The following is a 25703-nucleotide window of genomic DNA, read 5'->3' as shown; positions in this document are numbered from 1 at the left end:
AGGGGCCTCTGTATCAGGCTTAGCCCAAGCCCCTAACAAAACATCATGTAGGGCTGCGCTGTATGGAAACACTGGTTCAACCTCTGTTTGGCTTTGACGGAGGACATCAATTAGGTGATCTGAAGCAAATTCCACTGAAGGAAGAGTTAGCTCCAATATTACTGCAACCCTTTTCAGCATGTTTGCAAAAGAGGAGCTCGCCTCTGTCACAAGTACAGGGGAGTAAAGTAGTCTTGAGGCTGGAGAAGAATCCAAGCTACTAGCAACGGCTAGGTCAGTTAACGAGCTATCCTCTCTATGAGGTTCCAACTCCTCTACCACCTCTCCACCATCTCCCTCAGAAAAATAAACAAGGGGACTCTTGTGGAGGAAGATCAGGGATAACAGGTTAGACTGGTGCCATACAAGAGGTCGACTGTCGTCGAGAAGGCGATTCCTTAATGCCGATTTCGACTTTAGATGGAAAGAGGGATTCGACTTTGATCGGCACGGCCACTGGAGACGGCTGATCAGATACTGACGCCAAAGGTGGAAACCCTGAAGGCAGCAGCGGCTGCCACTAGAGGGCACCAGGGATGCCGCCCACTTTGTTTTTCAAGTTATGTGGATGGTAACTGCAATTACCATCCACATAAGTTTTTATTTTATAAGGGCTTTAAGCCAGTGCCAGGTGCTGTTTAATTAAGTGCCTGGCTGCCCCTCACACTTGCTCTGCTGAATCCGGCAGCCAGGTACTTTGGAGTGGGACACATGCTCTAGTGAGCTTGTGTCATTTAGCATCTCCCTTTTAAAAACAAAATAATCCCTGTGAAGGCCAAAGGCTGACTTAGCTGTAGCCCTGGCCTTCAATGTACAGGGGTCTGGAGAGACCTCCCATTCATGATGGCAGCAGTGTCACATTTACAAGCAGTCCTGGGCGTCTAGGGCATAAGCCCTGTATTCCCGGGACTGCCTGTCAATCACTTTCACAGGCTGCAAAGCAATACCCTTTCCCAACTCGTCACCTGTGACATGTCGGGAAAGGATGTTGCTTGCAAACTGTGAAGGATTGCTGGCATCTGAATCTTGGTCACACGATCTTGAGCCATCAGAGGCCGAGAAAGCACACTGGGCACTTTCAAGCCTGACATCCTAGAATGGAACAGCAGCAGCACACCCTGTTGCTGGCCACCATTCATTTTCCAGAGCAGGATTTGTAGGTAAATGGGGCTGGGGGATGGAGGCCTGCATCATGCCTGGCAGCCTGTGGTTCACTTTTACTGTTTTTGAAACAATAAAAAAAAATAACAAAAACACTGCAGGCTGGCACAGAATAGCACTCATCCGGAGCTCACATATTTGAAAGTGCTCCCTTTATGTGTTTTTATCATGCAGGGGTGTTTTATTTTAGTACATCAGTTAATATCACTATATTAAGAGGCATTTATTAAAACTGTTAATAGATGCCTCTCAATTTAGTTATATAAACTGATGTACGTAAGGGAAATGTGCCTGTATGTTAAAAGCATACAAGAGAGCACTTTTAAATATGTAAGTGTGCACAAACAGGTTCCAACTTCTAATAATTCAGTCCTCTATAACACTATTAAGGGGATTATTCGTTGTTGGGCTTCAATAGATTTTGGCCATATCTTATTGGAGTTGTTAAAATCTGACAGGTATTGTTTTGCTTAAATGACAAATTTAATACTGAGTATATGCTAAATGATTTTCAGGAGATCTCCAGGACAACTGCTGACCTTCTCACTATACAGAGTAGGAAGGGCGAAACAAGGCTGTATAGATAGTTTGATAGAAATTGCTCAGAGATGCACAAATATCTTCTGTTTGCCCCCAAACAATTCCCTCGGGATAGGAAGTGGATAAGGCACTGCAGACTTGAGTATAAGCAGGCTACTGCTCAAAGGAAAAAAAAATAGACATCAGACATGAAGCCTGAGAAAAGTTAAGTAGAGCAAGTTTAAGTAAGGACTCCCATTTAGTTTGGAAAACTAGAAATGACACCTATTTAAAGGATGGTCATAACACAGATATAGATATTACCATCTGCCCTTAGGATTGGGTTGATCATTTCACGAGGCTCTATAGCTTCAGTGGTAGACTTGATAGCCCGGTCGAGTCTGGACCATCCTCCGCCCGACTGACAGTATGGAGATTCCTCCACCTGAATAATGGGAAGTAGTCCGTGCATTGAACTGCACTCTGCGTAATAAGGACCCGTGTCCTGACGTGGTACCAGCTGACCTCTTTCTACATCATCCCGATTTGTGGGTCCCGTTGCTGACAAACATTTTGAGGGGGGTGGCTACAGTGGGCCCTTCTAAATCGTTGTTTAGCTCAACCCTCATAATCATTTTCAAGAAAGGCAACAGATTGGACCCCCCCGCCCAACCATTGTTACTGTCCAATCTCTCCCACTGACACCACCAGTAAACTTATGGGCAAACTTCTATTGTAACGCTTGGAAGTCTGGGTACAAAACAAGTGCTACCTCTCTGCAATGCAGTACGGGTTCAGAAGAGGTAAAAGGACTGTGAAACAGAGCCTTAACCTCCACCTGGTTATCTCAAACTATACTGAGGCCAAGAGTAGTACTACCTATCTAGATTTTATGGATTTACCTTTGGCCTTTGACTGGGTGGACAGAGGCAAGTTGTGGTCCAAATTACTTGATATGGGCATTGACGCTGCACTGGTCCACCTTTTGGCCCATATGTATAGGCGGGTGGAGATACCGATGAGGTACGGGAAGAATGGAGAGCTTGCAGACTCAAATGAAATAAAATGTGGAGTTACACAGTGATGTGTGTTGGCTCTCTCTATATGTAACTGACCTAGAGAACTTTCTTAATTTAGAAGAAGAAATGGTTTCTTACCTGTAACTCCAGTTCTCTCGTAGGGGTATTTCCATGATAGTCATAAGCACTGAATAGTTCCGCGCGCCTGCGGGGACCCCGGAGCACTGTTGTGTAGTATATTCTTAAGTGCAATCATCAGCTCCTTGACAAAAAGGTCTGTGAAAAACACTTAAGAATAACAATGTGCAGCCTATGTGAACAGCTACACAGGCCAAATTGTTAGAAGAAAAAAACAGTTGTAGTGTAAATTTCACGTTTAAACCTCTATTTATTCTATAAATACATAAATAAATATATTCTCATATTTTATTTACACCTCTCATGAGAATAAAACAATGTAGGGCAGTGTAGCCCATAGGCTGCCATTATACAGAATGAAAATAGAGCTGTGCCTTTAAGAAAGTAAAGTCTTCCTGTTTCCCATCATGCACAGCAAAAGGCAGTTGCCTCAGTTCTTTTTTGGAGGCTATTAACCTGACATGAAGAAAAAACAAAACATTTGTTGGAGTACCAACCTCCATAATATTCATGTTCTATGTCAACTCCACCGGGGAGGAGGGAGGGTTGCTTATGACTATCATGGAAATACCCCTACGAGAGAACTGGAGTTACAGGTAAGAAACCATTTCTTCTCTCGTAGGGGATTTCCATGTATAGTCATAAGCACTGAATAGAGTAGCAAGCCCATCCCCATAACCGCGGTGGAGTAGATATAAGAATACTGAGAAAAACATGAATCATGCAAACAAATTCTTGAGCAAAGCCTGCCCAACCTGAGCATCTGCCCTAGCGTCTGTATCAAGGCAGTAATGCTTAGTAAAGGTATGGACCGACCTCCAAGTGGCAGCCTTGCATATTTCTGCCAAAGGGACATTTCTCATCAAGGCTACAGTAGCTGCTTTCCCTCTGGTAGAGTGGGCTTTTGGCCTACCACCAAGGGATTTGTTTGCTAACTGATAACATAACATTATACATGAAACAATCCACCTGGATAAAGATTGTTTAGATGTACCCAAACCTGTTCTGATTGGGCCATAGTTAATAAAAAGCTGTTGTGATTTTCGTAAGCTTTTTGTCCTGTCCAAGTAAAATTTCAATACTCTCTTTACATCCAGAGAGTGCAGAGTTCTCTCAGCAGGAGTAGCTGGATTCTGAAAGAAAGTCGGTAATGAAATTGTTTGGTTCACATGGAAGTCGGAGACTACCTTAGGTAAAAATTTTGGATGAGTTCTCATTACCACTTTTGCAGAATGAAAAACCGTGTAGGGTTCCTGAGCGCAAAGGGCCTGGATTTCGCTGACCCTACGCGCTGAAGTGATTGCCACCAGAAAAGCAGCTTTCCATGTGAGATGTTGCAGCGATGCCTTATGTATTGGCTCGAATGGCGGCAGCATCAGACGTGATAAGACAACGTTCAGTTCCCATGGAGGAGAAGGCTTTCTAATGGGGGGAAAAACCTTCTTTAAACCTTCTAGGAAATCCTTAATAATCGGAATCCGAAAAAAGGAAGTTTGTGAAGGACTCTTTCTGTATGCTGTGACAGCCGCCAAGTGAACTTTTATTGACGACAGTTGTAAGCCCGATTTTGCCAAACTTAACAAGTATGGCAGGATAGATTGTTCTCCACAGGAAACCGGGTCAATGTTGTTGTGTAAACACCAAATGCAGAATCTCTTCCACTTGCTTGCATAGGCTGATCGTGTGGAAGGGCGCTTTGCTTCCTTCAGAATTTCCATACAATCCTGAGGTAGGTTCAAGTGTCCATATTGCACTAGCTCAGGAGCCATGCTGCCAAACTCAACGATGAGGGGTTGGGATGAGATATCTGCCCTCTGAACTTCGTGAGAAGGTCCGGACGATATGGTAGCCTGATGTGTGGTTTGAGTGACCGGTGAAGAAGGTCTGGGAACCACCACTGGCGTGGCCACTCCGGAGCAATTAGGATCATTTTGGTCTGAACATTGGACAGCTTCTGGAGGACCGCCGGAATCAGGGGAAGCGGTGGAAAGGCGTAAAGAAATGCTCCTGACCAGCTTATCCACAGGGCATTCCCCAGTGTCCCTGGATGGTAATATCTGGAGGCGAAGTTTTGGCATTTTTTGTTTTCTGGGGTTGCGAATAGGTCTGTAGAGGGGGTACCCCAGAGTGCGAAAATGGAATGAACGACGTCGTCGTGTAGTACCCATTCGTGGTTCTCGTCCATTACCCGACTGAGGGCATCCGCTTGAACATTCTGGATGCCGGGCAGGTGAGTTGCCACTAGTGACAGGTTCCTGGCTAGAAGCCAATGCCAGATTGTCTGAGCCTCTCTGGATAAAATTCTGGACCTGGTGCCTCCTTGTTTGTTCACGTAGTACATAGTGGCCACGTTGTCTGTCTGGAGAAGGAGAGTTTCCGTTCTCAGAGAGGGAAGGAAGGCTTTGAGCGCAAGGTGGACTGCGCGAAGTTCCAGCAGGTTGATGTGATAGAGACTCTCTCTCTGTGACCACTCGCCTTGGACTCGAAGATGTTCCATGTGCGCCCCCCATCCGATCAGTGACGCATCTGTTACGATGGTTTGAGATGGGGGCCGTTGTTGGAACGGAATCCCCACCAAGAGATTGCTGGGTAAACACCACCACTTGAGGGATTGTAGGGTGTGAGGAGAAAGAAGGACTTTGTTCTCCCAATCGTCCCTCAGTTGACACCACTGATCCTCCAGGTTTTCCTGCAATGGTCTCATATGGAGGCGAGCATTGGGAACCAGATGGATACAAGACGCCATCGAGCCCAGTAGAGAAGCTATTATTCTTGCAGTGGCTTGAGGTCTTTCCTGCAGTTGTTTGCACTTCTGGAGAATCGATAACCGTCGTTCCTCCGAAGGAAACACCTTTCCTAGCCTGGTATCTACAATGGCCCCTAAGTAATGCAACCTCTGAACAGGTGTTGCTGTAGATTTCAGGAGATTGACTTGAAGACCAAGTTTTTGCAGCAGTTGTAGAGTCCATTCGAAATGTTGCTGTGTCTCGAGACAACTGGAGGCCTTTATGAGCCAATCGTCTAGATAGGGGTAGACGAATATTCGCTGTTTCCTCAAGTGGGCGGCTACTACCGCCATGCATTTGGAAAAAGTTCTTGGCGCTGATTTTAGGCCGAAAGGTAGAACTGCAAATTGGTAATGGCGTTTTCCGACAGTGAACCTTAGGAATTTTCGATGTTTCTTGGTTACTGGGATGTGAAAGTAAGCGTCGCAAAGATCTATCGCACATAGCCAGTCGCCCTGACGTAGATGTGGATAAATTTGGTGTAAGGCTAACATCCTGAATTTTTCTTTGCGAATCCATTTGTTTGCTGTCCTCAGATCTAAGATGGGACGAAACTCTTGTTTGTCTTTTTTCGGTACAAGGAAATATCTCGAATAAATCCCCTTCCCTTGCTGGCTGATGGGAACGGGTTCTATGGCTCTTTTTTGCAATAGGATATTGACCTCTAACTGTAGAGCTTCGAGATGGCGGTTGGCTGTTTTGGGTGGAACAGATGGTGGAGGACTGGTGAATCTGAGAGCGTAACCATGTCTCACAATATTCAATACCCAGGCGTCTGTTGTGATGCGTAGCCACTCGTCCAGATGATTTGAGATACTTCCCCCTACCGGAGTGGATAACGGAGGAGGGGGAAGCAAAGATTCAGGGCTTAGACGTGGGAGCCTGTCGAGTTGCCTGAGTTTGAGGTGTTGAACGACCCCTTGTCGACCTTCGCTGAGTAGAGAAACCCCTTTGATACTGCTGTTGTTGCTGTTGCTGGGGGCGCGAAGACATCCAGTGTGGCGACTGATACCGGTGGGTGAAAAGTCGTCGTTGATATGGCCGGAAAACCTTCCTTTGTTCTTTCGGTCTTTCCATCCCTACCGCTTTCAAGGTATCTAGTTCAGCTTTCATTCTAGCCATCTCGTCATCGGCATGAGAACCGAACAAGGTGGAGCCCGAGAAAGGCAGGTTTTGTATTCTCTGCTGCGCTTCAGGTTTGAGTGATGTAAGTCTCAACCATGCATGCCTTCTGAGCGCTATCCCGTGTGCATAATTGTGTGCGGATAGCACCGAAGAGTCAGCTGCAGCACTTATAATTTGGTTAGACACCATGGATCCCTCACCCACGACCTCCAGGAAATCTTCCCTTTTATCCTTAGGAAGATGTTCCGCAAACTGTATTAAAGAGTCACAGAGGGCACGATCGTACCGCCCTAATAACGCAGTAGCGCTGGCTGCCTTCATCGTGACGGCTGCAGTAGAGCATACTTTTCGTCCTGCAGCATCTATCTTTCTGCTCTCTTTATCTGGAGGTGAAGAAGAAGATGGTGAGGTTGAATGCAGTTTCTTTGCCGCTACTATGACCACCGAATCAGGAACTGGGTCCGACCTCAAGAATAGAGGATCTTGTTCTGGTGGACGATATTTTTTAATAAGTCTGGAAGGAGCAGACTTTGTTGCGGCCGGTGCAAGGAAAATATCCATTGCTGGTTCAAGGAGACCTGGAACCAGTGGAAGCAAAGGTCTGGAAGATGTCCTGTGATGCAAGGTCTCGAAGATCACTGACGTCGATGGGGCAGGTACCGCCAGCGGGATGTTCAGCTTGGTTGCCCCTCGTACTAAGACCTCCTGGAACGTATTCACATCATCTATGGGGGACACTCTCGGGGACGGTGAGTCCGATAGGGTTGGAGAGTAGTCCCGTGTAGACGAAGAAGAACGCCTGTGATGTGAATGCTGAGATCTCTGTGGGTCATGACGGTGTCGAGAGGAAGAAGAGCGTCTAGAGGAATGTCCCGAACGTCTTACAGACCGCGTTGGAGTCCTCAAAACAGACTCTACAGGCGGAGCCGGAAGAGGCGCCGTAGGTGTTACCGGCGTCTGTGGCAATGGTGATTGTCGAGGAGAGAGTTGTGGAGACGCTGGAAGGAGGATGATTGAAGCCAAGGATTCTGAGGTTGTATAAACCCTCCTAGGTCTTTTTGATTGTCTCGACGTCGACACACTCCTCGACGTCGAAGTACGGTGACGGCGAGTGTCCTTCGCCGTCGATTCTTCTCGCCGTTGAGAATCTCTCGACGACGACCCTCGACGTCGCCGTGATGACGGTGAACGTCTACGACGTCGAGCACCCCTCGACGTTGATCGATCTCGCCGTTTCGACGGCGAACCGGATTCAGATCTCCTCGACGTGGAACGTCCTCGCCGTGTCGACGGTGACCCAGATCTCGACGGCGAAAGTCCACGCCGTCTCGACGGCGAAATCGTCGTCGACGGCGAGCGATGTCTCTTTCTCGCCGGCGAACCACTCCTCGACGGCGAGCATGTTGGCGCCGTTCCTTGCCTCGACGTCGACGCCCTCGACGTCGTCGGAGACCTGTGCCGTTTTTGAGCCGGTCTGGTCGGAGTTATAGAGGAACCAGTGTGAGCCCTGGTAGAAGACTGACCTTCTCCTCGCTCTGTGGTAGAATGACCACTTTTCCTCCTGTCCTCTTTCGCCTGGAGTCGGATCTTCTCCCTGTCACGAAGGGTCCTTCTGGAGAAGGTTTTGCAGATGTCACACGACTCCGGTTTGTGGCTGGATGGAAGGCAAATTATGCAGACCCGATGTGGATCTGTTTTGGCCTTTTTTCTGCCACAAGAAGGACATTTGTCAAACAGTGAAGGCATTTCTGAAGTAGAAAAACCTCAAAATTCTGTCAGAATCTAACAGAAAAAAGCAGAAAATTATCACTCAATGTTAAAAACGTCGAGTGAAAATGAAATTCAAAAGATTTTAAATGAATTTCTGTCACAAAAGGATTTTGTGAGGTAGAGCTCAATGCTTCAGGGTCCTGTCAGAAAGGAGCCGGAAAAAAGAACTGAGGCAACTGCCTTTTGCTGTGCATGATGGGAAACAGGAAGACTTTACTTTCTTAAAGGCACAGCTCTATTTTCATTCTGTATAATGGCAGCCTATGGGCTACACTGCCCTACATTGTTTTATTCTCATGAGAGGTGTAAATAAAATATGAGAATATATTTATTTATGTATTTATAGAATAAATAGAGGTTTAAACGTGAAATTTACACTACAACTGTTTTTTTCTTCTAACAATTTGGCCTGTGTAGCTGTTCACATAGGCTGCACATTGTTATTCTTAAGTGTTTTTCACAGACCTTTTTGTCAAGGAGCTGATGATTGCACTTAAGAATATACTACACAACAGTGCTCCGGGGTCCCCGCAGGCGCGCGGAACTATTCAGTGCTTATGACTATACATGGAAATCCCCTACGAGAGAAGCTGATGTTCCGAGGGTCGGTTTGAGGAAACTACCTGCCCTATTGTATGCAGACAATTGTGTCTTAATTTGAAGGACATTCATTGGGTTACAGAAACTTCTAAACAGATTTTATTTGTTTAATGAAGAGCTTAGGACTAAAAGTAAACACCACTAACTCTCATGATATGGTTACCAGGAATGGTTGTGCATTCTTAAAGTCGAAGTATATTAACGAGGAGAAACTCTCATATGTGTCTATCTTTTCCTATGTGGGAATACTGTTTGACCATAAGTCCTCATGGACTCATCTGAATAAAATGAGAAAGATGAGGACAAGCCTCAGAAGCCATATTTAGATTTTCTGGAAGGTTAGGCAGCAGACCCCTTAGCCACTATGATCAACATTTTCCATGCACGTTGTCTTTCGTCAGCTATGTATGGTGCAGGGGTGTGGGGTTACTGTGATGTGGGAGCACTTCAGCTGTCAGAAAACACATTTTTACAGAGATTGTTGTCTGTATCAAATTGCTTTCAAGGGTATCCCTGCCACACACAAGTGGGAATGGTTCCACAAGAGGGCTATGTTAAATTAGCACCATGAACGCTCCGGGGATCAATCTGGGTTAAGCATGAGACTTCATTTAATCAGGCCATAATTAATGACTGCAAAGCTTCAGATAAATCACATAACCTCCCATGGTTACACTATGTTAAGGAGAATCTTATTTAGATGGGGAGAGAGGACTGTTATCATAATCCTCTCCTATTGGTAAACATTCCAAAGACGTCTTTTAAACAATAATTTTATTACTCTGCTCTGAACTGTGGCAAGGGAGGGAGCTAGGAAAGAAGAGGGTAAATGATTATCTTTCTCTTGTCGCAACCACCTCCATGGAACCATACCTCACATTTCCTTTGACCCACAACCAAAGGTTTTTTCTAATCGGATTTAGATTCGGCATTGCTCATTTTTTTGTATCATATCTCAGCAAATCCCATCATGACACCCTTTTGGGCCTTAGTCTGCGTGACTCCATAACAAGCCAGCCTCTTATGCATTTTCTTTCCTTTTGTAAATTATACCCGGTTCTGTGAAAGCAGTTTTTAATCCCCTTATTAAAGCACTTAAATATTAGACGATGCAGATCAGCACTGTATTTCTTACAGCTTCATCAAACAGAGTATGTATTTCTGATGATATATATATTTTTAGCCAGTGCTGTTCGATTAAGAAAGATAATATTTATTACTGTTATTATGGCAATTTTGCACATCATTTTAGGCTTCTGTTGTACTGTCTTGAAAGGTATTGTAATCTTCTGCGCATGGCACTTTAATAAAAAGAGGGGGCAGGCGTAGACAGTGCTGCCTGTAGTACACCAAGACTGTCTTTTTTTAGTTTCTATCGTGCAGTGGCCTATAGTATCTTTTGCACTTTTGACAACCCTTACATTGTGTATATGGTAGGTATACTGTGAGGCATTTTTAAATTGTTCTACATTTCACAACTTTTTATGATTCTATTTATTGTAGCTTTTATGGTTACCATAGTGTATACTGAATAAATATTTTTTCATTCATTCAAACCTTTGTTTCTATTAATAGGTTAGAGGAGTTATCAGTACCTTACCATGTATCCTGAGTACTAGGGTTTGTGGTAGGAGATTACGTATGGAGGGATTACCCTTGTTTTTTTATCTATCATCTCCATTTAGATTTAAGGGTTGTTGATTCTGGAACATTCTGACCGAAATAAAAGTATCCTGATGCATACGCTGGGAATGGTACTGACATATATATTTTTTCAAGTGGAAAGGTAAGTCTTTTTTAAAGGTGTGGTGTTTTGATAGGATCAAATGTGGCCCCATCAGTAGCCAATACCTATATGCAACGGTTTAATGGATAGCCCAGTCTCTGGCATTAGATGAAACGTATTCAGTAACTCTGTGGCTTCCTGATGCCATAAATAAAGCTGGTTAACTTTAACCATGGATCAAAAAGGAATACTAAAGAACGAGGCAAATATGTTACACAGGGAGTGAGAACATTGAAAAACCACACTAACTTTTAGTAAGAACACTTGAAAAAAAAAAACACTATACAGATGCATAACATTTTGGACCATGAGGGGGGTCGGAATGAAGTTGAACATTGTAGAGAATTTGGCATTATGGTGGTTCTACAAGCAGTAAAAACTGAAAAAAAGAACAAAGGAGAACACGGCCTCGTGAATGGGATTAAAGACAGATATCTTATTGGAGGATACTGGATTTTAAATATTATATAAAAGAGTTTGAAAAATAAGGAGACTCTGGGAAATCTTACAACTTTCAGAATATCTTGGAACAATAGACAAGATTAGAATATTATTATGGACTTGTGATGATTTGTGACCAGTGTCTTGTGTGATATATGTTGGATCAGATTTGAACAATAGATGTTGAGAACATATCTTTTTGTCCTTAAGAAGGTGGTGGAAGAATCTTGATTTGACCACCGAAACTTGTCCACGCTAATTGGATCGCAGGACCCATTGTAATGGGCCTAAATTCCAAGAGACTGTGCGCAGAAATTGATTGGCCTGTACATACCAAATTTGGGACAGCCTCAAGACATTAAATGACAACAGATGCTTTTTGCTTCTCCTATATGTGTGGTGTTTTTAAAAGTCAGGGTTTTTATTTTGTATCTAATATTCTTATACTTATGGTGTAGGTAGAATGGTGGATTTTATGGATTGATTATATGATTTTGGGGATTATTTATCTAATTAAATAAAAAAAATTACTGATTCTTTTGTTGGAGATTCATAACTGCAGTGTTGAGTGGATGTGATTGTTTGCTGTGCATTTAAGAATTTATGATTGGAGTAAAGGGTGAACTGATTGGTTATTGTATATTTTGGGGATTTTCTCTTTTTCTTTGTTCACGGTGCCCTGTCCCCTTGGTGATAGGTTCAGGAGGGCCCTCTCTCACCTCTTCTTTGGAAGGAACAGGATAGGACAAGAGACAGACACAAAAACATTGTGAATTTTGACTGGCTTCACGTTCATATATGTGCTAGCGGCAGACATAAGACGATGTTTAGCATAAGATTGTTTATGTATATAACAGGATATTGATGAGAAACTTTGGAACTTTTTCACAGACATGCATGGACTCATACATGAGTAACAAACTTCCTTCAAAATGCAGGGGGGCAGATGTATGTGTATCAAATGTACTAGCATGAAAATATGAAATCAGTTTGGTTAATTAAAAAAGTTACAGACACGATTACGTACAAAACAAACATATATATTGACAAAATTTGGTGAAAATACACACAATGTTGACAGCTTGATTAACTGAAATGGCAGGGACTAAACAGGTAAGGGAGTTTAAATGAAAGGGAGGAGTTGTCTTCCATATCATTGCACCTGGAAACCATATCAAACATTCTTGAAAAGCAATTCATCTTTACCAGAGCATATACATCTAAAATATTATGAACCTTCTTTGAACCACAAATTCACTGACTCCTAAAAAGGTACTTCTGCTTCAGTGGTGTGTAACCAAGAGATTTGAAAGAAACTCTCAGGGCTCAGCTATCAAGCTGTAAAATGAGCTGAAAGCCCCCAGCTAAAGCTGACCACAAACAAATAAATAAATGTAAAAGGTTACAGTAAAGAGTGTGAGGTCTGGGACTACCTTTCATGACTTGACATGCAGTAGAAAATCTTGTTTTTCAAGAAGATGGAGACCTGTGTTTCTCCACCACACTGGCTGGAGTTCAAGTCACAAAAATAGTAGATACACGACAGGTAGTTTTCAATGTTAAATGAGTGGATATGTAGACTGCTATGGGAGACGTGACAGCATGAGGATGGAAAATAATGTAATAATGTGAATCTATGAAAGATTCAGTGTTGGAGAATATATGGCTTCTTAGCAAATGTATGTGAATGGTGACGAGTAAAATTATTCACGGAGTCTCCTTATTTAAAGATTTTCCTGGGTGAAACCTCCCTGACACCTTTAACTGCCACAGAGCTCTCTCAATACAGTCCTTTGTTTTAACACAAACGTTCAGTTTCATAGTGTAATTAAGCACTGCCAATTCACTAACTGCAATGTTACATCTATTGTCTTACTTTGAATAATCGAAAAGCAAATATCTCTAAAGCTATGCTTGTCATTTAAGAATCTGAGCACATATTTTCACCAAAAGAAATCACTTGTTTTGTGTTTAACACTGACCTGCACATGATAATGGTTCAAGTGAACAGCAAAATTGCAGTGTTTGTCAGCCAGGAAACAAAATCTTCTTTTCTCTTCCAGCAAGGCCTCTTTGCAACCTTCTGCAATAAACCTCTGAATATCGCTCTGTCGAGAACTTATGGTTTGCAAATACTGAAAAAAAACATAGCAGACGTAAAATCAGCTGCTAAGATGACAGAGAAAATATTACTATTGTGGGAGGCACTTCTGTCAATCACTGAGCACAATTTAGTTTGATTAAACACATTAGCTGCATCAAAATTCTCATTGTAAAAAATGATAAGAAAAACTGAATCTTAACTACAAACTCAATAATTAGTGTTTGAGTATTGGTTTTATGTAACTTTAAGTCTGCCATTATGCAGTTCAGATATACCCTGGCAAGGCCATCCCAGATTGACCAGAAGTAGAGACTGACTCCAAAACACGAAACAAAACACAACCATGAATATATGTAGGTTTTGTTACCCATGTTTCTTGTAACAATACAATATATAACTCTGAGAAGGAAAGTCAAAGATTGCCACAAATCAGCTAGAGCTGGAAAAAAATTCAGAATGGTGTTGCTAACTACAGTCCCTTACATTGATACTGTTGGTCAATCAACATCCTCCAACTCATCTTAAGTAGCAAATCTATTAAATATCAAACACTAGGGCAAGGTGCAGAATGATTCAGGTATTTTAGATCTTGACTTCAGCATATGTAATCTACTCTGTAAGTAATTAAAAGTAGCCCAAAGGAACTATGTTCATATAACAATTTATTCTGCCTCAATGTTTAGGATACTCAAAAGATAAGCTACTTGAGTAGGTTGTCTACTTGTGATAACAAACAATCCCCATATTCAGTCTTCAGTGCTCTCCTCAACCTGTATTATGTCCAATTTCCAGTTCTGGAAAAGGTATACAAAAACGTTACATAAACTTGTCAAAATGGTTCATCTTATCTACCAAGCCTGCAGATTTATTTTTCTTCTCCATCAGTCGTTTTTTCAGTCGAGCACCACTGAGTTGTTATCTGGTTACAGACATTATACTGAATAGCTAGAGTTTGAAAACGCACAGTTTACGCTGCTGCATGATTTTTTTCAATACTCTTCTCTGTGAGAGCTTAGCAGGTACCAAGGATTGGCGCCAGGGGAGTTTGAACTGAGTTGGCAGAGTTTGAGGCCAGTTCACTGCAGACTGGTGCTTGATTTTGTTGACTGTTCTTAATAGCAACTGAAAGAGGAATTAAGTTCTTGGAAGCTGAACTAATTGTTCTGCCATATGATCCTTAAGTATGGCTTCCTCCTCTTTATCACTTGGGTTGTGGGCCTTGAAAATTGGAACAGATTCAGAATTAGTATTTTTCATAAGGTCCTTCAGTAAGCAGCCATGCATACTCTGTTAGGTTATCAGTTTGCCAGTCTCATGGCGTTTATCCTCTGAACTCTTAAAAGCCCTCTATATAAGAATCTGTATCAAACTCCGCGCCCTTCTCCGAGACATCTGTCAGAGTCAAAAAAAGCTTCCGCCGGTCCTATGTCTCATGAGAGTGTGAGTGACTGGCCTGTGAGTTAGCCTTGGGTGTTGTTCTGACCTGAAGAGACTTACAAGATGTTTACTATGGATACCACTATACAGAGTGTGAAGTCATCAGCTTCACTCGGCATGAGGATGGGGTAGGAGGATCTCAATGGGTGTTACTAGGCCATACTGCAAATAAATCAGTCCTTTGTGCCTAGCCTAACATAAAGGAGTTAATTGTTTCATTATTTATATTTTCACTTCTAGGTAAACTGCCCCATTCTGTTTAACATTAGCAATGTCTTCCCTTGCTTGCCGCTGCACGATTAACTGTAGGGAAAAGTTTTTCTTACTGGCTTGTAGTGATGCAGAGACAGGGTCTGAGAAGACTGCAGGTCTTGTACAATCAGAGGCAGGGCAAGTGTAAAGCTCCTGGCCTTGGTTCAGCTCAAGTGCTGGATCAGAAGCCAGGAAGAAATCCTCCTGTACCTGCCCCTTAGCAGCAATGGCCATCGAGGGCTTACAGACTGCAGTTTCCGATGGTCCTAATGCCTCAATGGCACAAAGTAATCATCCAAGGAGGATGCGCTGCTACCTGCTTTTTTATTACCTCTCCACACGGTCAAGAAACAAGGTCCCTTAAGTTTCAGGCAGGCTTCTACAGCTCTCCATGAGGGACGGTGTTCTCCTTCAGTGGGTGGAAGCTGCCCTGGAAGTACAAAGGGAGGTGGGGTGGCTGACAACAACAACAAAAGTGAAGCTGCTGGCCGCTGCCAACACAGAAGAATAAGTTGTGCTCTTAAAAGGGGAGAGGTTTAGGTTTTGGGCTCACTGAAGCAAGGTGGAGTGGGCTAAATGGAGGGGGGGGGAGGTTCCACTACTCTGCAGATGCACAACATTTAAGACTACCATCTTTTTTTCTATTCTCTTTATTGGCATTTTTAAACAGTCTGGCATTAAATTGGTTCAGCTGTAATTGAAGTATGTAACCCATAATAGGAAGAATTTCTTTGTATGTATTAGACCCATACAGCATGTTATTGTCAAAGAAATGTCCAATCACTTTCCAGTTTTAATTCTTAAGCATTGTCAATGTATTGCGTCAACACCAGTCAATTTAATGTTTCTACGAAAATCTCTTAGCCTATGTATGTAATCATCACCAAATTGAACAAACTTATACCAAAAAGAAAAGAAAAAAAAAGGGAAACTAAAATATCATAGAAAGGCAGGCAGGAAATGTTAAGTCTGTCTATTCTTCTGTGGGTATCAGCTAAAGGCCAAAAGTCAGAGAGGGCCATGTCACATTACTTATTCTTATCGGTCAAGCCACCACGGTAAATTTGTTATTTCCATTCTCAAGGAATAGATATGTTTAAGAGCCAGGGGTCTGGTTGCCCATCATTGTGGCTATCTCGTGGTCAATCCGCCAGTACTCATGTTCCCTTTTCCACCTCTGTCTGGTCCTGGTTTATCGCTCATTTTATACTTGTTTTTTCCAGCAGTTTTTTCTCTATAGCTTAAGTCGCTAGCCCGAGCTCTCCGCCATGTCAGATTCAGTCACTACAGCCGGGTTCAGACACACCTCAATTATCTCATCCCAGAGACGTGCTATAGGGCGCCTCCTAGTATCCCTAGCATCCTCTTTCCGAAGTGCCTGACCTTCCGCTCCTGCCCACTTTTTGAGATCTTTTTCCCATGCAATAAAACTTGGTTGTCTGGACGATTTCCCGGCCATCTTAAGGCTCCTCGCCAAAGCTAGAGCTAGATCTAGGAATCAGGACCCAACCTTGCCTTTTAGTCCTGAGGGACTTCCCCAACAGACATACCTGTAAGGTGCAAGGAAGCATGCGACCTAGTGTGTGGTGTAGTTTGTTTATTACTGCCCTCCAGTAGACCTGCAACAAAGGGCACTCTCACAAAATGAGACAGAATTCAGCATCAGTAAGTCCACATCTCGGGCATCCCCAGGCCTCCCGACCATATATCACTTGTAACCTATGAAGCGTCAGGTAGGTCATGTGTAAGAAGCTAAATTAAATATACGGAAGTCTAGTGTTACGGGAGACACTCTTCGGTATGGCATCATCTGCCTCCATTCTGTATCCTGTATCTCTTTTCCTAATATCCCTTCCCATCTTTCTCTCAGCCTTGTGAGGGGTGTACGCCCCATGTCACTGAACGCACACAGATAAAGTAGGCGGGGCAATACCACCATATGAGCCATCAGAGGCGGTTTTGGGGATCTCCAAAAGATGACATTCCTTTCTATGGAACGATGTGCTCGACCCAGAATACCCTCATATACATCACATCTTCAATGGTGTGTTAAATTTGGATACCAATGTATTGAAAGGAAGAGGTCTCCCACCTGATTCCCAGAGGGAGGGGACAGGGGGGATGGGGGGGGAGTATCCTTCCTACAGGGGGAAAAGACGGGTCTTCACGCGGTTCAGCTGCAAACCCGATATTCTCCCAAACTCCTCCAGTCTTTCAACAGCATCTATTACCCCCCTTTCGTTGTTTTCTAGGTATAGTAGCAGATCATCAGCATATAGTGAAATAATATGACAGTGGCCACCTACCAGTAGACCAGATTGCACCCCTTCTGTTCAAAATCAGGCTGCCAATGGTTCTATGGCAAGCCCAAATAATAAAGGGGGCAGGGGGAGGCCCTGCCTAGTCCCTCTAAAGATAGCATACTCAGAAGACACAGTAACAACCCCTGTTCTTACTCTAGCAGTGGGTTTTGTATATAAAAGCGTCTTCTCCCAGGCCCATGTGCCACATCACCTTGATCAGAAAATCCCCGTGGATAGAATAGCTTTTTTGTGGTCTACCGACATAAACGTGGCCCCTGATTGGGACTGTGCATCTGGGTGACATAATATATTGAAAAGTCTGCGTAGGTTAAGGGAGGTGCTCCTGCCTGGGATAAATCCATGTTGATCCCCGTGGACTAGAGTCGACATACATGGAAGGATCCTATTTGCTAGGACTTTAAAGTCCGTATTCAACATAGAAAGAGGGTGGAATGCTTAAGTCAGTGCCCCCAGATTAGTCTTCTTGGGCAATGGGACCTCTAGTGCACTCCTAGTCGAGGCAGGCAATTTGCCCCACTCCCAAGACTAGGGTTATCAGTTTTGGGACCAGTGAATCCATATACATCAAATAAAATTTGGCTGCAAGGCCGTCCGGTACCGGCGTGTTACCCTTGGCCATTTCCTTTAAAACTTAACTTAGCTCCAGTGCAGTAATAGCTCCCCCTGGTGTCTCAGCCACCCCTTTTGGAAGAGAAGGTAGAGGGAGTCTGTCCAGAAGTGCCTCCTGTTCAACGTCTTGCATTAACTCTGGTCGCCCATAAAGCGTCTAATAATGTGTTTGAAATTAATCATAAATTAACTCTGGTGAATGGATATGTTCTTCCGTCCCTTTACTTAAATGTGTGATGGGGTTGCCTCTTAATTCTGGGTGGATCAACTGCGCTAGTAGGCTACCAGATTTACCCCCCTCTTCATGAGTCCGGTCCATATATGCTTTATGGTCAATGTTTTGTAACCTATCTAATACTGCACTATGTTGTTTGTGTAATTACCGTAGTTGCTTCTCCGTGTGGGGGTCCGACCTTTGAGTCGTCTTTAATTCATGTATATTAGCTCCAAGGGTGTGCATTTCCTCCTGTAGCGCCCTACGTTCCCCCGCAGTTTGTCCCATACAATGTCTTCTTATCACAACCTTAAAGGCGTCCCATTCCACCAATGTGGAAGAGGCAGATCCTTGGTTAACTGCGAAATAATCTGCTATGGGCCTACCCAATGAGTCTCTGTAATTATTGTCTTCATGTGTTGCTAGTTGTAGCCTCCAGAGTCGAACTGCCGAACTGGGCGGACACAGTGTAAACCCTAGAACAAGAGGGCTATGGTCTGAAAGGGTACGCCCTAAGTACTCTGTAGTCGGCACCGCCTGGCACAGTCCCGCTGAGCTGAACAGTCTATCTATCCTCAGGTGTAAATCATCCATATAGGAGTAGTAGGAGTAGTCACGTTTGTTTCTGTGTTGGAGCCTCCACAAATCCAAGAGGGCCCATTGCCATAGCCACTCCTTGAACCCTACTGCCACCCTCCAAGCCGGAGCCCCCTGCAACGGCAGAGTACAGCGGTCTAGTCACATATTATCTACACAGTAAAAAACTCCACCAATAAGCAGATCTCCCCTCAGTATCGATCCCACCTGTGCCAACATATTATGGTTTGGGGGCATAGACGCTACCCAGGTTGACCCCCCTCCTTTCTGATAATCTGCCCGTGATTAGCACATATCTCCTCTCCTTGTCAATGAGCTCGTGCAGGGGTTCAAAATGGTTCCAAACCACCACCCTTCTTGCGCAGGAGGAATAGGAGGTAGCATAAAGGTGGCCTCGCCACCTCCGCTGTAGCCGAGCTATTTCTAACCCCTTCAAATGTGTCTCCTGCAACATAGCTATATGAACACCTCTGCGCTTTAAGTACTTGTAAACTTTATAACCTTTGACTGCCGATCCCAGGCCCCGGACATTCCAAGTCATGTATGTAGTATGCTGTGTCTTGGTAGCCATGCAATTACCGATGGATCAAGTTGTCTTGTAAACACATCCAGTCCCCCATCCTCCCCCATCCTTCCTTCACTCCCAATTATATATCCTGCCCCATGAAAACATCAACCAAAACCACTTAATGAACTCCCCATCCCCAGGGCCGAACAGCAACGGCCTTCCACCCAAACAAGTCAACTTCTGTGAACAAAATCATGTCTTCTGAGTTGTTTCCATATGCTCCTCCAGAGAGCATGGTGGTGGGGATAATCGCAGTCTAACGCCAGCAATGTCTCTTCCACCCAACAACTACAATAGTAGTCAGCTTCCGATGTGCCCATATCCAAAAAGAACGACCATGTTTCACCATTATGTGTTGTGTTATTAGGTCCTTCAGTCTATATCATCCTTCATCTGGCGTTATCAATCTGTTTGAGTGAGCTTACACTCATTAGCTTCGAGCCAGTAATGTGGAACAACACGGAACAATCTTCTTAATAGGTAGTGTAACTATGCAGTGAGTTATACAAGTTCGTCCTCAGATTGAGGGGTTACCACTGGCAGTCTCTCAGTCTCAGGGTCAGACCTATCAGCCTTAGAGTCTGTTACTGATCCACCCGCATCAGTACCTAAGTGGGATCCCATGTGTTGCTGTCTTGCGATGTCTGCCGCCGCCTTGATAGCTGCTTCTTTCTCTGTGTGATTATGCGATCGGGTGGGTTTCACTCGCCCTTCCTGTCTTCCAACTCGCCGGCGTTTTCCAGTAGGTCCTCGGACTACATTGTGCTGTGTATGCTTCTTCCGTGTCCAGGGGATCCCAGTCATGTGCGCCTCTAGCCAGTCCCACGCCTCACTAGGGTCTTCAAAAAAAAAAATTCCGCTGTCTATTATGATTTTCAGTTTAGCCAGAAACATCAGTGAGTACTGTACCCTCATCTCTCTCAGTGCTCTCTTCACTTCTGCATAAGACGCTCTTTTTTTCTGGACTGACGTAGTGTAATCAAGGAACATATTAACTTTTCCACTCTCAATAGGTAGGGGCCATCTCTGCAGGCGCAATTCAGTATAACATCTCTATTGCGATAATGTAGCAATTTGGCCACCACTGTGCGTGGCTGTCTACCTGGGGCTGGTGAACGGGTCAGCACTCTATGCGCTTGTTACAGAGTGAAGAAAGGTGTAAGTCTGTTAGGGGCCACTGTAGTTTTGAGCCAAGTCTCAAGGCAAGCCACCGTGTTACTGCCTTCCACTCCTTCCAGGAGTCTCACCAATCGGATGTTGTTGTGTCTATTACGGCCTTCTGCATCTTCTGCATGCTTTTCCAGTCTGCACACTCGGTCGGTCAACTCTGTGACTTGGTGTGTAAGTGCTTCCTGAGCTGGGGTGCATTTTGTCTCTTGCACCGTGTCTGCCAGCTTCCGGTGCTCAGCCTGCAGTAACCCCAGGACCAATAAAACTGCCTCAATATCTTGATACAGAACATTTTTGGTGTCCACAATTGCTGCTAAGATTTTATCAAATTGAGATCGCATGGTGTCAGAGATCACCTCCTGTTTCACCGACTGTTCAGACTGCATCTCAGTTGCCCCATTCAAATGAACTTTGCCCAGGCAAATCGAATGTATTTAAGTGGGGGGGGGGGTGGTCGGAGGGCAGCATTCACTCCTCCTGTCCACCTAATGGTGCAGCACATCCTGGGCCCCAGAGCCAGCACAGTGTCGTAATAATGTCATTCTGCCCCCCAGGAAAGACCCTTCTGTTTTTCTCTGCCCTCTGCTCTGCACCTCAGAAGACAGCCATTCCAACAGACTATCCTAGGGGAAACTTGTCTCCTTCACAGAGGTCCAACGGGATTGTGAGGCGCAGGAACGGGTCTCGGGTCCCCCAACCAGGACCCGTACCTCACCTCCTCCTCACAGGTTCTTCTGGCAACAGTTAATGCCGACCAACTCAACCTGTCCACTTTCAATTCCGCCCATCAGTCTCTCACACCCCCGGGGTCATCAGATGTCGCCCAAGTCCGGACCAGACGTTCAGCACTCCCAGCGCGAGAGACGCTCAAGCCGGCCACCCGGGGTCTCTCTGCAACCGTGCCTCTGCTGGTCAGGGCTGCTCGTTCTCTCGGGATCCCAAACTCCTCTACAGCGGGCTGTGTTGGCAGAGGGCACTCCAGGCGACTCTTTACTCAGGAGAGCACGAGTTTCATGTGTCCGCCATTGCTGGCTGCTAGACCATGCCCCCAATGCTACCATCTTAAGATGGCAATTACAATAGTCAATCCCTTTCTTCCAAGGCCATACGAGCTCAAGTCTGCACAAGTCTTTCTAAAGGAACACACTTAGCTGAAAATTATATATAAAACTCATCCTCTGTTGTCTTTGTTGCATTTCAGAGACTTGTGCTAAGGTTCTTTTGGATCACTGTGTTCATATCCGATGTGGACTGAAAAACTCGGGGCATTTCATATTTTTTTTCTTCTTTTTTTTTTTTACTATCCTCTCCTCTTCATTCTCTATGTAGCAGGTTAAGAAGTGCACTTTTTCCTCTCATGGCAGAGAGGTATATGCTCTCCCTCTTTAAGCAAAGCTTTCGGGGAAGAATGGAGCTATGTTCAAGTTTGGTGGTAGCTCTCATTAAGTAGGCGAGCTTCCCTGGTTTCGAGGATTTTGTAAGCGTGTGTACGAGCAGACTTGAGCCAGATATGGGTAGGGAGGCATTTGGTAACATCATCGAAAAATGGAAGCAAAATTCTATGGCAGCAGTAAAATGATCATATATATAGTTTACTATAATGTCAGTATAAATCCTCCAAAATGTCACTGAAATGCTTGAGAATGTTATCTTGGAATGCTAATACCCTGTGATCTACTGGTAAGCTGCAGTGTGTGCAGGAGGAGCTTAGATATATTGCCACGTGGAGACTCTATGTCTCCAAGTAAAACTCCTGATAATATGATAGACACATTTTTACGCACATTATGACATTGGCGGTAAGTTCTGCTTACCGCCATGCTGACTGCCGCCAACATACCGCTGCGGATATCCGCCAAGCATATTATGACACACACATACCAATCAGTCACTATACAGCCACACACATAAGTCTGCCAGCCCAAAGGTCAGTGATAAACTGGCGGTATCCAAACCCACACCGTTACGCCAACAGAACAACACCCACAACATTATGACCCACGAATCACTGCGGCGGACATTCAAAGGTGGTAAACCATTGGCGGTATATACCGCAGCGCTCAAAATACAAACACCCAAACAAAACAATACCACATTGGACAATTCAAACTACACACACCTGAAACACATACACACACCACTATAAAACACCCACCCACAATACCCACATCCCTTTACAACTAGAAAGAATTGCCACCAGAAAGATATACAGCAAGAGCACCCACAAAACCAGAGCCACATAACACCATCACCTATACACCATCCACGCACCTTACATCACACACCCCAACACATCACCCCACACCCCCTCACCCACACCCCTCACACTACACCCATGGCACCACAACAACACCCCAGGTTCTCAGAGGAGCAGCGAAGGGTCATGGTGGAGGAAATCATCCAGGAAGAGCCACAGCTATTTGGATCACAGGTGCAGCAGACATCCATTGCTAGGAAGATGGAGCTATGGCGGAGAATCATGGACAGGGTCAATGCCGTGGGACAGCACCCCAGAACAAGCGATGACGTCAGGAAGAGGTGGAACGACCTACGGGGGAGGGTGCAATCCGTTGCAGCAGGACACCAACTAGCTGTACAGAGCACCTCCTCCTCCACAACTAACAACATGGGAGGAGCAAGTCTTGGCAATCATGCATCCTGAGGGCCTGGCAGGAGGAGGAGGACTGGACTCTGGTGAGTCAACTCTTTACTACGTTCACCCCCCCTACCTGCATGCCATCACATACCCCCACCCTTACCCTCACTCCCATCACATCACCACACCCCACATACCCCACCATCACAACCCACTCATCCCAATACCAAGCCCTGCATGCAACACCAATGCATGGACCCCTCACAGATCTGCATGGGCACCTATCACCACTGCATGCTCACTAGAGAGAATCATCTAGCCCACCAAGTAGCAACTCCCACAAAGGCAAATCTGCCAGGGCACCAACAACCATAGAGGGCAACACACCCATGCACAATATGTCACACTCATAAACAATAACACTGCATTCACATCCCCACAGGTCCCCCAGCCAATCTCACCAGAGAAGAGGTGCCAGCAACATCCAGTCCTCCCCAGAAGAGGCCCACAGTGATGACAGCAGCTCTGCTCGCCTGTATGACCAACCTGGCCCATCAGGGATCTCTGGACAGTCGGTTACCCAGGCACGGTCACACACCACAACAAAGCCTCCCACCTCAGGAAACAGCACCACAGCACCCACCCAGCGAGCCCATACCTCTGTCCCCAGGACATGTCAATCAGCAGTGTGTCCACCAATACAGGGACCCCAGGCCACCCCACAAACACAGGACAATCAGGGACCTGGGGTCAGTGGGCACACGGTTCAGGGGACAGAGGCAAAGGACAACAGGGAAGCTGGGAGGACTGCTCTGCGAAAGGGGGAGGACAGGCCCAGGGAACCGACTATCCAGGAGGCACTCACTGCGATCCTGTGAGCATACCAACATTCCCAGGATACGCTGGGCCAGATACCAGACAATTTGCAGGAAAACATGCGGCTGCAGGAGGGACAGTACCTGGGGATCAGGGAGGACTTGAAGGACATCAACACCACCCTGGCCTCCATTGAAGGGGTGCTGGCAGACATGGGCAACACTATGAGGGAGGCAGTGGCACACAATGTGTCCCTGACACTAGCCAAACTGATAAACAGCCCTCCCCCTCCACTGCCGCTAGTGGACAGGAGGCCCCGCCACAGGACCAACAGGCCACCAGCACCCCTCCCCCTGCAGAAGGAGAACCACTCCACAAACGTTCCATGCGATCCAGGCAGAAGCCAGAGACTATTGCCCAGACCCACGCCAGGAAATAAGACTCGCCTGATTGTCACCTTTGTGTCCCACTCTGTCACCCTATCCACCTTGAACTGCCATTGCTCCCCTTCCTAAGCCCCCTTGGACAATGCACCTGTGATACCATTAGACTGGACTCTATCCTGCACTTTCCTCCACCATCACCCCAGCCCATTGCACATCCCCCTCTACTTCTTAGCACTTAAATAAACACTCTTTGAAGAAATACAAGTATGGAGTATGTCACATGGTTTAAGTATGTATTCGTTTAACAAGGTTTAAACATTGCCATTCAACTGTACAGTAATGTATACATAGGAAAGACCTGTAGTTGGTTGCAGTGAACACACCAGGAGCGATAGTGGGGCACAAATATCTGCAAAATAGACATGCCAAAGGGTACAGAGAGTGTCCATAGAAGTGGGAAAATCAGCCTGCCAGTGACAATGTCAAACACAAAACTGTCAATTAAATGTGAATTTACACTGTCTTACCTGTGTCATTGGAAGTATTGACGAATAATTGCACTTCTGTTGTCCTCATCCTCATCCTCTGCCTCCTCATCTTCACTGTCCACAGAGTCCACTGCTGCCACACGGCCATCTCCAGCCTCCTCCTGCAGAAAAGGCACCTGGCGACGTAAGGCAAGGTTGTGTAACATACAGCATGCCACGATGATCTGGCAGACCATCATGGATGAGTAGTACAGGATCCACCTGTTAGATGGAGGCAACGAAACCTGGCTTTCAGGAGGCCAAAGGTCCTCTCTATAATTCTTCTTGTTCGCCCATGTGCCTCATTGTAACATTCCTCTGCCCTTGTCCTGGGATTCCCCACAGGGGCCAGTAGCCATGAGAGGTTGGGGTAACCAGAGTCACCTGCAAATATCGAGGGACAACTGTTAGCCACACACTAACCCTGAGGGCCCACACCATACCCATACACCAACATATACTGGGTGGGAACCAGAGCTCACCTATTAGCCACACCCCGTGCCTCTGGAGTTGAGCCATCCATCACATTTGGGATGCTGCTATTCCTCAGGATAAAGGCACCATGCACAGACCCAGGATATTTTGCACTGATGTGGGAGATGTACTGGTCCGCCAGGCACACCATCCACACATTCATGGAGTGAAAGCTCTTTCAATTTCTGAACACCTGTTCATTTCGCCAAGGGGTGGGGGAGGGGGGGAACGTAATATGTGTACCA

At 45.3% G+C, this 25703-nt stretch overlaps 1 protein-coding gene across 1 annotated transcript in view; it reads right to left on the bottom strand.

Moving 5' to 3' along the window:
- The window catches only part of BAIAP2L1 (BAR/IMD domain containing adaptor protein 2 like 1), a 517223-nt gene that overhangs the window by 270744 nt on the left and 220776 nt on the right, over nt 1–25703 (bottom strand). Inside the window, exon 7 of the mRNA XM_069210135.1 lies at nt 13367–13519. Coding sequence (XP_069066236.1) covers nt 13367–13519 — 153 coding nt within the window. The remainder of the gene's footprint in view (nt 1–13366; nt 13520–25703) is intronic.

Source organism: Pleurodeles waltl, chromosome 10 (assembly GCF_031143425.1).
Source record: "Pleurodeles waltl isolate 20211129_DDA chromosome 10, aPleWal1.hap1.20221129, whole genome shotgun sequence".
NCBI lineage: Eukaryota > Metazoa > Chordata > Amphibia > Caudata > Salamandridae > Pleurodeles > Pleurodeles waltl.
This window is presented reverse-complemented; position numbering and strand designations above follow the sequence as displayed.